The sequence below is a fragment of the Ricinus communis genome, chromosome 2 (genome assembly GCF_019578655.1).
Source record: "Ricinus communis isolate WT05 ecotype wild-type chromosome 2, ASM1957865v1, whole genome shotgun sequence".
In the NCBI taxonomy this organism is placed as follows: Eukaryota; Viridiplantae; Streptophyta; class Magnoliopsida; order Malpighiales; family Euphorbiaceae; genus Ricinus; species Ricinus communis.
The window spans coordinates 9,618,060-9,631,241 of NC_063257.1; the positions used below are offsets into that span (position 1 = coordinate 9,618,060).

Here is a 13,182-nt window from a genome sequence, read left to right on the forward strand (position 1 = left end):
TGGCAAAATGTACAAAAGAGCCCTTAACTTTGGACCCTAGACCTGACCAAGGCCTTGAATAGCCTCGGAACCGGCTCTAGCCGCCAGTTCAAAGTTCATTCAGAGGTTGAACTTCAAACCGGTCTATAGTTAACAGGTCCAGTCCATGGCTAAAAGCCTAATAGTTCAAGCTCGATTCACAGTTCAAGTATATTACGGTTTCAGTAACAATTTCTTTCTGATTTCATCCATTCAATGCTAATTTTTTTTAGAAAAAAATTATGAAATCATAATTTTAAAATAATTAAATTTATCGCACCTTTTAATTTATTTGTTTTGTACAACTATTGTTTCATGAGTTAAGAATCATTATTTATTTTAATTATTTTTATATTTAAATTCTTAAACGATATTAAGAGATATTTTTATATAAAGCATATTATTTTTAAATATGAATCTAAAATTTTAATTTTTTTAAATTCATGATTTATCTATATTTTTTTACGATTACAATCAATTTAGAAATACGATTTTAGTTGAAGACCGGTTTAAACTTAATATAAACTTTTAATTTTAACTGATTCAGATAAATTTATGAATTGGATCATTGATTAAGGGTTAGTATCGTTGGATTGATCCAATTTTAGTCCACTTGTCATTTGAACTAATTCTTTTATCAAGTGTAAGTGTACAATTAAATTCTTAAAATTTAAAATGAATCTCATGAGCTTTTTAATAAATGCACTTAATAGTACTGTGACCTATTTAAAATCACGTCCAATAGTAGTACAGCATCCGGCTTATGAATTTTTTATTTTTATATTTAAGATAAAATCTTTAAAAACTATGAAAAAAATCATTTAATATTCAGCGTTTGATTTTTAAATATATTATTATTATTATTATATTTCTAAAATTTTGATTTATTAATCAAAAACTATTTTATTAAAATTTGTAAGAATATTTTATTAGTTCCATTTCGACAATATTTCATTAATATTAAAAAAATTAAGAAAATAATAATAGTTTATTCTCACATCGTGTGAATTGTTACAATTTTTATTATTAATTTTTAATTTAAGACATTAAAATGAATAATATAATTAATATGTAAAGTTGTTTATTTGTTCGATTACACAAATTATTACTATGATTCTCGTTATAAATAGTCTTAAATTTAAAAAGTATAACTACACGTTCTTTCTATAAAAAAAATATATATATAATTTGACTATTATTAAATTAAATACATATTAACTTTTCCAAGTTAAATATCTTAAAATTCCTTGTACAATTGACAATATTGAATCAGAGTAGAATCTTTCTTTTTTTTTTGTTAATATTATCCATTATTATAATAATTATATTTATAAAAATATATTAATATGCTATTTTAGTATTATGATCATTGTTTAATTAATGAAGTAATTTAATTATTAATTATACTTATATAAATTAATAATAAATATATAAATTGTATGTTATCATTATATTTATGTGTCAAATATATATATATATATATATATATATATATATATGTATATATATATAGGACTAAAAAACTTAAGAACTAAAAAATAAACTTTGTGATAAAAAGTTGCTAGACATATAGGAAGGACAATAAATCAGCATAGAAGTGTATTCCTCCTACTACTTTGTGAGGTTGTTTTCTTAATTTGTTATGCTCCACAGGAGTTATATCTAAGGGACAATATCATACTAACTCTATGTAAAATGTTAACTATTGAAATATCCATGGATAATATGGTGATTTAATCTAACAGTAAAGCATACTATTTTAAAAATGGATTTCATAATTCAAATATCATTAAATTTAAGTGAGAGAAAAATAAAAATATTACACATTGACGAAGGCGATAAAAACAAAAAGTATGAATATTTAAAATTGAAAATATACGCAATATAATATATAAATAAGAGCATATATTTAAATTAGATAATAATTTTTTTATATATTTTTAAAGTTTATTTTATAGTTGTTATGAAGGGTTTAACAAGCATATAAACCTTTTCAAAATACATTAACCCTAAACACTCTTCAGTTACATTTTCAAAGTAAGATTAGATTATCATCTTTATCCAACTATTAATTTCCTTCTTCTCTCTTTTTTTTTTTTGAATGTATCAATTTTTTTATTAAAAGAAAAAAGAATGTATCAATCTTTGGCTCCAAAATTTTCGAGTTTAAACACATTATCATTTATTTTAGCCGTCTGAGCTTGAATTTGAAAAAAATCTAATTATTTTTAGAAGAGTTTATAAATATTGTTTCTTTAAAACTCGCTTAATAAGTTTGGCTCAATTTAAAATTATAACATAGATTTTTTTATATTTTTTTTATTACAAATCAAGCTTGGTTGGAACTGTAATAGTAGGTGAACCGGTTTAAATCTAGACTTAAAAAATTCAAATCGAATCAAGCTCAGCTCAAACTTTGAACAAGTCTAATAGAGTAACACCAAGTATAACCATCTAATCTTGGCACATCAGTGGTCCACTGTAGGTTCATCTAGAATCTGTTTGGTTCAAATTTGATCAATGCAATTTAGTATGGTACGATAACTGGTAGTTGATGACTGATAAATTAAACAATTTAGTAAATTTTATTAGCGGTTGTTGTTAGTATATTAAATAACCATTGAAGGTATAATTTATCAGTAAATATATTATATTTTATTATATTATATTTAATGATACAAATTAATAAAAATAACTTATAATAATTAAAAACTTTATAGTTAATTTTCTTTAGCTTAATTGTATTTATTATTAAAAATATTTATAAAAGTTATTTCAAAAGAGAAATTTAAATTTAAATTCTATTAACAATTTTTTTAATTTTAAATATCATAATTTTAAATATTATAATTATTTAACTATTAAAAATAATTTTAAAATAATAATTATTTATTTTAAAATATAAAAATTTAATTATATGAAATTAATTTAAGTAAGTTATTATTAATAAGTTTTAATAAAGATAATAGTGTCTAAATAAATAAAGAAATCAAATCAGTTATAGTTGATAAGAAAAAAACTCTAAAATAAAACTGCTACAATCAACTATCAGTTGTTGTTTTTTAAATTTTTATCAAATACTTTAATATAGTTATTGAGTGAAAAATAAAAATTAACTATATCAAACTTACAAATCAAACAATCTCCTGATGTCTCTTGCTGTTTGTGATGCCATTTAATGATATTCTTGTCCAGTGCAGGTATTGGTAGAATCCTTGTTGGAGACATGTCTGCTTAATACGCCAGCCATATGTATTTAGGTCACAGCATGCTAAGATGGTTGAATGCTATGGTTTTTCCTTAATTATCTCAAAATTGTTACTACATCTTATGTTAGTTAAGTTAGTTACTTGTACATCTAATTGTTCCCCTGTTGGGATTTTAGGATCAATGTTTTTTTTTTCTGAAATAAAGAATTTCAGTAATTACTAGAGCAAATAAAAAGTAAAATAGATTTTATTAATATTGAAACTAATTGAGAATAAAAAATAAAAAAGATAACAAAGTTGAGGTGAATTTTACAATATTATAATCTATACCGACGCTCGATATTTTTATGTATTTATTTAAAAAAATATAAAATTTGAATTATACTTATATAAAATATATTAATTTGTAAAATTAGAAACAAAAACTAGATAAAAATCCATTGCTCTACTAAATATTTTATTTGAATTTTGGTTTAAAAAATTTGATAAGGTTGAAAATGTAGATGGAGATAGTCTAAGAGGAAGAACTGCAGTGGATGACTGTAAAGCAGCAAAAGATTTAAAACTTTTTTTTAATAATTTTTAATTAATAATTTTAAAGTTGAATTTCTTAGATATTTATATTATTAAAGAGAAAATAATATCTCTTAAACAATTTAAATATTTTTAAACCACTGAAATGTTAATCTTTTTGAGTTTGATAATAAAACAAATAAAAAGAATACAAAATTTTAGATAAAAAAATGATTAAAGTTGAGAATTTTGCTAGAACGCAATTACAATATTTTATTATTATAAATTTATTTATTAATTATAAAAAGATATTAATACTATTTTTAATTTATTAATTATATATATTCTTTTATTAATTTAGATCACGGTAAATTCATATATAAATTTTAATTATTTATGAATGTTAAATTTATATAAATAAATATTATATTTTTAAACATCACCATTTAGATTTTAAAATAAATAAAAAATTTATAAATAAATAATATATTTTATTAATCAATAATTAATATTATATATAATTGATTAATTTAATATCTAATTATACAAATAAATTATTAAAACTAAAATAATATTAATGAATTTATAAAGTATCATGCTATACAACCATAATACATTTCTAAAGTTAGTATTAGAATTTGCTACACTTGTGAAAATTATTATTATTATTATTTTCTATTATATTTTAATTGAAATCTGAACAAAAGAATGTTTCAGTATACAATTTCAAAAAAAAAAAAACAATTTACAAAAATTAAAAAATAAATAATATTACATAGTAAAATAAATGGGTAAATAGTAATTATCCAAAATATAAATGAATAAAGAAAAGAAAAAATAAAATAAGAAAACATTGTATGAATTTTTATGTGAAGTTGTAAACTAGCTCATTACTCGAATAGAAAGGACACTGACAACTGACTATTCCAATAACAAATAGATTTATTAGTATTCTGGACTCCAGTACCAACCAATCCAAATCCAACACCAAATAGTGAAACAAAATATATAAATAAATAAATAAATAAATAAACATTAACCCAATGTTTGGTGCACTAATTATGCACAGTGGAGAAAAGAATTTGAACGAGAGAAATGAAAGGAAAAGAAGACAACAAAACTTTGCTATTTTTTATTTATTTATTTTATAGAAGAAATTTTTAATTTTTCCATCGTTTGCTGTGCAAATGAAAGAAATAGAAGAAATTCTCTTCTTTTCTTTTGTTCTCTCCGCTTTCCTCAAAACAAACAAAGCGTAAAACAAAGACACACAGCTGGGAAACCTTATTTCAGCCTGCTCTCCCTCCCACCACCGCCACAATCCAACACCGGCGGTCATGGCCGCTTCCTCCGCCGGTAATTCTGCAACACCTTTTCAGTTCTCTTCAGATTCAGCTCCGCCGAGACTCTCTCTCACTTCCGATCAACTCAATTATTGCTCAGAAGCTCTCCAATTTCTCAAACACAAGCTCCGTTCTCCTGATATTATCACTCAAGAATTTGCTCGTTTGCAGGTTCAATCATAACCTCTAACTTCTCAATTATAATTAATTTCATTTCATTTCTTTCTTCAGCTATATTAATGAAGCTTCTTCTGCTTCTTCTTCTTCTTCTTCTTATATTAACTAACAGCACAAAAACAAAGTGGATTTGTTTAGGCCTTATTATGATTATGTGAACTTTGTTATAAAAATGTGATTACTTTGGAGAAATAAATATTGTCTTAATTTTTTTTATTATAAATTTCAGGCCAGCAGGCTAACGCCGTCTCAGGTGGCTAGAAGCTGCAAGGTGGCTCTTGATGGTGTCAACACGAGCAAGAACCGCTATCTGGATGTGATACCTTGTATATATATATAAATATATATGAGTTGATTTACAATTTATTAATTTTTCACTTGTCATTAATTATATAAACTTTTTGATTTTGGTTATGTTATTATCTATTTTAGTTGACGAAAACAGGGTTGTTCTAAATCCGTGCAAGGATTATAGATCGTCTGCTAAGGGATATATCAATGCAAGCTTTATCACGGTATGTATATAAGCTTCCATATGATTTAGTATATTTTGTTTCATGATACAATGCTATACGAGGTGCTTGAATCAGAGATAAATTTCCTCTTTTATACTTGCAGACTTCTTCATCAGAAAACATTTCTCGGTTTATAGCTACACAAGGTCCACTACCACATACCTACGAGGATTTCTGGGAGATGGTAATCCAATGCCATTGTCCTGTCATTGTCATGCTTACTCGGTTAGTTGACAATTACAAGGTACTATGAAGCTTACAGTAATTTAAGTGCAATCATCATCAAATGCAGTTACTCTAAAACCGACTGATATTGTATATATTCCTCCAAATCTCTTGATGCTGAAATCCCTACGTTTTCATTTTAGATGCTAAATATTTACTTCCATTTATTTGATTAGCTTAGCTGGCTTTATTACTTGTCCTCAAGTGTTGAATATTTGGGAACTGGGTCTAGTAAATTCATATCCTGTATATATTGATTAACTGCCAAGACTCCATTTTGTGTCCCTTGTTGACAAGAACAGTATTGTTTGATGTAGATTTTAGAGACAAGCACCTGCTTTCTAGGTTTTGAGTAGATTTGTTACATAAACCATTTGAGCTCATACCTGAGGAGATTGCCTCAGCTTTCAGTAAGCTCTCGCAGACCACCACACACCCATGGGAAATAATTTCCCTTTTGCCCTACTCTTCGGATTCTTTTGATTCTATAGTTTATATTAAGAACAAATCCTTTCTTAATAGCTAGAATAAATTATTCATGTTCAATCTCATTTTGATTCTGACTTTGGAATTATGTGTGCAGATTGTAAAATGTGGAGATTACTTTCAAGCAGAAGATGGTCCTAGACATGTTGGAAATATATGTATCGAAACTAAATGGATGACAACCACTGACACTTCTATAATTTTGCGCAGCTTGGAAGTGGGTAATGATGTAAGTTCTATTATTGATCCGCTGAAGTATTGTTTCAGTTGTTATGTGGATTTTTCTATGCAAAGTAACAATGACAAACTATCTAGTGATTTATAGATAATTTCTCAATATGGTTATTATGAGGATGCATTTTCTTGTATAAAATATAGCTATAAAAATGCACCTGGAACATGTTTTCCTTAGAGATCTGATCCGACAATCTCAAATAAGTTCAAAATCTCAACTCTACATTGGCCTTTCAGAGGCTTATGAAGGCTAATTTTGGTGTTCTGAGCCTGGTTCATTTATACAAGAATTTGAGGCAAAAACCACTATCCCTTCTCCTACATTAAACAGAATTAATAATCTTTTTATTGACTCCCTGACTAAACTTGAAATATAGAAAGGTCTATTGACTATTCTCATTTGAAAGATAACCAGTCAAGGAACTGGTAGGATAATTCTTCATTTGCTAATAATTGTTCTAATAATCAACTAACTACTCTTAAGTGTTTGTTCGTGTAATGTGATAAATTAATAGATTACTAAAAGTAAATTATTTGGTTGGTTGGATTATCTTTATCTCAGGTAAGGATGTCAAAGACCCTATGGATGTTAAATCTGGTTACTAAAAACATGGGTTTAGGATTTTAGAAAATTATGCAATTAGTAAAGATTAGAATTCTGAAAGAAGCTAAAATGGTTAACAAAACAAACTGTGTTGTCCTTTGGACGTATTTCTGAAAGAGGTGAGGTGGGAGTTTGATTTGGATCCAATTTTTTTCTTCCTCTTAAGCCCTATGAACATGCTATGGAAAGATGTTTCCTTTTATCGACATAATCACTACATTTAATTTCTTCTAAAGCTGGATAGGTATCAGATATCATTTGCAAGGTGGTGTCGGTTGCATTTCTGAAGAGAGACATGCTGCATATTGATCGCTGTTAACTATTATACCTAAGAAGTGAGGGTAATATTTTTGAGTTTTTTATGTAAAAGAGGAGCATAGGATGCGTTTTAGTGAAAAGGTCTTATGGTTGAAGGCTATGTGATGTCATCTTACCTTGATGTGATAGAGGCAGGGAACTTGATTAGTCAGGTCAACATGAAATGATTTTAGTTCAACACTTGCCACCTTCGCTTCACCTGAGTAAGGGATTGCAGATATGAAGAGTTATAGGCCATATTTAATTTGGTGGGAATGTGTAAAATAGTGGCTGACGTACTGCCATGTAAATGCTACGTCGAAAGGTGTAGTAAGAGAGTTATTATCACACATATAAAGTGGGAATATGTATAAATTAGTGGCACGGTTACTGCCATGTATATTAAAGACTGTAATTGGAGAAGTTTCACAAATATAAAATTGTTGTTCTTTTGACGGGGGATCTTTTACTCATGACTGATGCACCTCAGCTGAGCCTCTGAAGGAAGAATATTGTCATGGTTAATGATTGCAATTGCTCATCATTGTTCAAGTATCAACACTAACAGTTTGAATTTCATATCCTTAGATATGCTAGTTTCACTATTTGCTTGGTCATATACAAGCTGAACGGTTTCCTCTGTGTATTTGAAATGTTTAGAAGTATTCTTAATATGTATAGTTGCATGCTCCTTTTATAGGGCGTTGTATTCTGCTACATTACTATGACCATGTTACTTCTCAGTTCTCACGGATTTGTAACCAAAAAAAAATCCTTGCTTACTGACTCTACTAGTCATACATGTAAAATGTGCTATCTCCAATAAACCTCTGGTACTCGTCATGCTCAACATTTTTTTACCTGCATGTTTAGGGTTTATTCTAATTTTCATGGAGGTTTTAACCAGCATGCACTCACTTCACTTAGAAATCATAAAGTAACATTATCACTTTAATCAGTCTAAATATTAATTTTCTGTTTCTTTTTTTTCTTTTTCTTTTTATTATATCTTTTGCAGTCAGAGGAGCCACCCATGTCTGTCTTGCACATTCAGTACCCTGAATGGCCTGATCATGGGGTTCCCAAGGACACACTTGCAGTGCGTGAAATATTCAAAAGAATACACCAAATGCCACCTAATCTTGGACCAATTGTGGTCCACTGCAGGTTTACACAATCTCTATTGCTGTTTGTCATGCTGATTAAAAATAATTATCTGCATGTATCTGAGATAGCATCTCTCTTATTCAGTGCAGGTATTGGTAGAACTGGAACATACTGTGCTATTCATAATACAATCCAGAGAATCCTTGTTGGAGACATGTCTGCTTTAGATCTCGCCAATACCGTAGCCATATTTAGGTCTCAGCGTGTTGGGATGGTCCAAACTATGGTATTTCTTAATTTTTTTTCTCCAAGCTCCATTTTTCTTTTTTTATTTATTTTAAGGCTTGTGGTGTAGATTTTCTGAGACCTGTTTTCAACTAGTTGACCTGCTGGCATGCTGAGTCCCTAATAGCTGGAAAAGCATAATGGAAATATGATTTTATTGCTTAGTACATCATTGAAAAATTTATTAAGAGTACGGGTCAGGCAGAAGTAACAGCCAATGGCTCTTGAATAAATCTGAGGGAAAAAAGGAAAAATGAAAAACCGAAAAGGTTTTAGCATCCATTTTCAGGAGTTCAGTTTGGCTGTTAATTGCATTGCATGGTCCAAGGAATTTTTGTTGGTGCACCTGAACAAAAATCTGACATGCTCACATCCTTGCTAAGTTGTATCTTATTTTTGAAGTTAAAGTGCAATCAAATGATAAAAGCTGTTAATATCTTGGAAATGGCACTTTAGTAGTTGCACTTTTCCTTTGCCAAATTGGCAATAGAATAAAAATAATGAAATTTGACATTAATTATCCCAATGTTATTAATATATATTATATTGTTTTATGATTTTTTTTTTGAGCTTATTGTCATAATGTTTCAATTTTTTAGGATCAATATTTTTTCTGCTATAAAGCTATCATCGATGAATTAGAAGACCTTATCTCAGGACCAGTTGAAGGAGCTTAGAAATGGTATATCTTCTTATGTTTACTAACAAGCTTAATTAAGAATTTTACCTGTTTTTTCAAATTTACCCTGACTCTTACACTTTATTAAATCTGATCCATCTACTTTGCTGCTTGTTTCTATTCTATCAAACCCTCATTAGGGGTGTGCCACTGATAATACAACATGCCTATGTGGCTTAAGTATGGTACACACATCAGATCTTTGTCCTAGTCATACTAGGACAAATTAATTACTTTAATCATTGTAGTCAAAGGTGCACCAGTCGCTCGCCTGGGCCCAAAAATGAGGCAAAGACTGTAAGGCAAGGTGCTTGCTTATTGTGTTTAGGCGCAAAGGCAGGAGGCGCTTTAAGGCAAGCGCCTATGTAAAAAGTAGGGTTAAGCAGTCTTACTTACAATACGACCCTTTACTTTTTAAATTAAAGGTATTGTAGTAAAATTAATCTTAGGGTATTTTTTTGGTTATATTCGCACATCCTGTTAGTTTTTCTTCTCTTTTTTAAGTCAAAGAAAAAACAGCTGGTGTTGGTCAAAGTATTAGAAATTCAAGAAATCAAGCAAAGCCAGTCCAGTTAGGGGCAAGTTCAGGTGCCTCCAGAAAAAAGAAGTCGACTTGAATGAGACATAAGTGGATGAAAATGAAGGATATGAAAGTGGTGGCACAGCTGAAAGTGATAAGCATTTAAATGGAGATTCTAGTGATGGGTTTATGGGTTATGCTAATAATTTTAAGGCTGAAAGTTTTAAGTTTGATTTTTGTGAGTCTTAGGTTGTTTTATGATGAAATTTAGGGCTGTTTTGCATGCTGTTGTGGTTTAAACATTTCCGTCTATGAAACTTACACTAGTTGTGCTAAGATATTAGCTTTATGTTTATGGTTCTAAACTTAGATGTGGGAAAACCTGAATCCAACAACTTTATGCAGAAAATTCAGCCTTCTTATTTAGTCATCTTCACTCTGTAGTTGTTTATTATGTGCTGAATGTTTCTCTCTCTTATAATGCCAAACCTTTTTTTTTCTTTATAGGTGTATAATATGCTTATGTGTGTATTACGTTCTTATAATAACAATATTTCAGATATTTTTAGTTCTTTTTAGAAATTTGCCACTTGCTTAACTCGGGCGAGCATTTTTTCTTGCATGTTGCGCCTCGGGAGATAAAAGACTTTATTGCCTTGTGCGCCTATTGCTTTTGGCTACCTTGATTTTAATAGGGTAATATTTTTATATTTACTTTAATTATATGGTTATTGAAACTAGAATTAAATTAATTATGTTTATTTAATAGGCCAGTTAAAATATGTTAGTGGAGAAAAGTTGGGTGGGATTCTTAAAAAAAGAATTTATTTGGCTTTATCTTTTAATATCGATATAATTAAATTAAATTAAAAATAATATTCTAATATATTTTTTAATAGGTATGATCCTATTAAAAGACTAAAACAAATGTGTGATGTGTGTATTATTATTTAAGCCATGTAGGCATGCCACCTCATCAGTGGCACACGCTTGATGAGAGTTCAGTAGATTTTGAAACAAGCAGCAAAATAGATGAACCAGATTGATGAACTCTTTTAGGCAGGGTAGATTTGAGAAAACAGTCAAAGTCCTTGGCAGTTGAGATGATTCAGCTTTTTTTTTCTTACAAGATTATGCTTCATATGTTGTGGGTTGCTTGTTTAGTGAATGGCGTCAGTGTGAATTCAGTTGATGCTTCTCATCTCTTTTCTGGTTGCATGTGGTAGAAAAATACACTGGATTAAATGAGAAAGATTCAGCTGCTTGCTTGTTCTCAGAAACAGGAGAAAAGCAAAATAAGGTGGTACTTTGATGTATCTGTTGCACTCCTACAGCTGGCAAATGCAATTTTATCATTCTTGTGAAACTAAGAATACTCGCATTTCTTTGAATAACCAATTCTGTATTCACGATCATTGGATTCGATCATTTCTAATGGACATTGCTGGGAAGATGCTCAAGATGCTCTTCGTAGTTTAAACTCGCTTCTTCTCCATGTTTCAATAGTTTCTGAATTAAGAGAATTGTGTTCACTGCAGGATCTGCGTCATTTTTCAAGATTGAATATGCTAAATAATGCCAGGTTAACATTGTTCGTTCACATTTGTAAGATCTCTATGTTGTAATGTATTGTCAGACTTCTAGAGCCAATTTGGCCTATTTTGGTCTGTAACCGAATTGTGTTGAGGGTCTGCCATTGTCGTAAAAAGATTAGTGTGGCGCCATGATACAGGAAGCATAACAGACAAACCTTTTTGCAATATTCTTCTTCCCTAAGAATTATATGACCAGCCATGGATGCTCGAGTTGATGCCATATGTTTTGCTACATTTTCATCAAGATAAGCACCATAGATGCTTAAGTTGATGTCATTTGATTTGCTAATTAGCCTAATCTTGATCAAGGTTAAGCAGCTGCCTTTTTAACTGGCTCGCGGAGAATCACAGCTATGCGCCCTTATCAACTAGAGGGATGATGAGCATAGTTGCTCCGGAATTCGGAATTGGTTCAACGAAGGCTTCTTCAACTCTGTTTATTGAACTCTAGTTGATAAACTAGTTTGTGAATTAGTGTGTGAAATAAATTATTAATAGCCGGTTCGGTAGATATAAAAGTAATATGTCTTTTCTTATAGTAGTTATAGATATTTGTTTAAACTTATCTAATTATTGATTTATAATTATTAGACTTTATTAAAATTTAATAGATTCTATTAGAGCTCGACTTGATAATAAATTAATTATTTCTAAATTTTTTAAATTTTTTGCTTGGTGCAATGCGATTGCATTTTTAATCCAATACATTGATTAAAGAGTCAACTTTGCTCAAGATAATGATAAAAGGTTTTATTAAACTTGTTAGTCACCTTGAATGTGAGAGTTGACTCAATCGTAAAATAAAAGTAAACTGCTGCAGAAATGGTTCGGCGTCAAGTTGATTAAAAAATAATTAAAAAAATTAAAATTAAAGTCTTAATATATCTTAAACAAAATATGATTAAGATATAAATAATTATCCCACTCTCACAAAAAATAGTCATTATTGAAGCTAGTCAATAATGTCTAAAAATGTTGGACTGTAAAGGAGTTGTGTTATAAGTATCTGTACTTAATTGTATGAACATTAATCCAATTTTTTTTAATTAATGATTATTTAAACGATTAAGCTTAGTTTGTTACAAATTATCAACCAACTCCCAAGAATTTAACTCTAAACTTTGTTGTTAGAGTCTTAAAATTAGTTACGAATAATAGCATATTAGACATCTTTAAAGATTGCCTCCTTAATTTTCTTAATACAAAATTTATATATTTTTAGATTTTCATGGAGAAGAAATAATAAGATATTTCTTTCAAGAATGGAAGTGCCTTTTTATTCGATTAAAAAATAATGAAATAATAAGTAAGTCGATACTTGAAATTATTCATAAATGATATTAAAAGCGATTTGTATTATAAATTTATTTTAGTT

General features: G+C 28.8%; 1 protein-coding gene across 5 annotated transcripts; it reads left to right on the plus strand.

Moving 5' to 3' along the window:
* The first annotated feature begins 4,887 nt into the window (after positions 1 to 4,887).
* On the plus strand, positions 4,888 to 11,692 carry LOC8258915 (protein-tyrosine-phosphatase PTP1). Of its 5 annotated transcripts, XR_001536319.3 has the most exons (10): positions 4,888 to 5,254; positions 5,490 to 5,586; positions 5,693 to 5,775; positions 5,879 to 6,019; positions 6,584 to 6,715; positions 8,640 to 8,788; positions 8,873 to 9,014; positions 9,613 to 9,695; positions 10,858 to 10,908; positions 11,439 to 11,692. XR_001536319.3 is itself a non-coding variant. In XM_015728299.3 (9 exons), the coding sequence occupies exons 1-8, from the start codon at positions 5,078 to 5,080 to the stop codon at positions 9,688 to 9,690; spliced, it is 999 nt and encodes a 332-aa protein (XP_015583785.2). In that variant the 5' UTR covers positions 4,888 to 5,077; the 3' UTR covers positions 9,691 to 9,695; positions 11,272 to 11,692. The 5 variants fall into 5 exon arrangements, 4 of the variants coding, with proteins under 4 accessions (XP_015583785.2, XP_015583784.2, XP_015583786.2 ...); XM_015728299.3 differs by lacking the exon at positions 10,858 to 10,908 and having other exon boundaries at positions 11,272 to 11,692; XM_015728298.3 differs by lacking the exon at positions 10,858 to 10,908 and having other exon boundaries at positions 11,343 to 11,692.
* Positions 11,693 to 13,182: the final 1,490 nt, after the last annotated feature.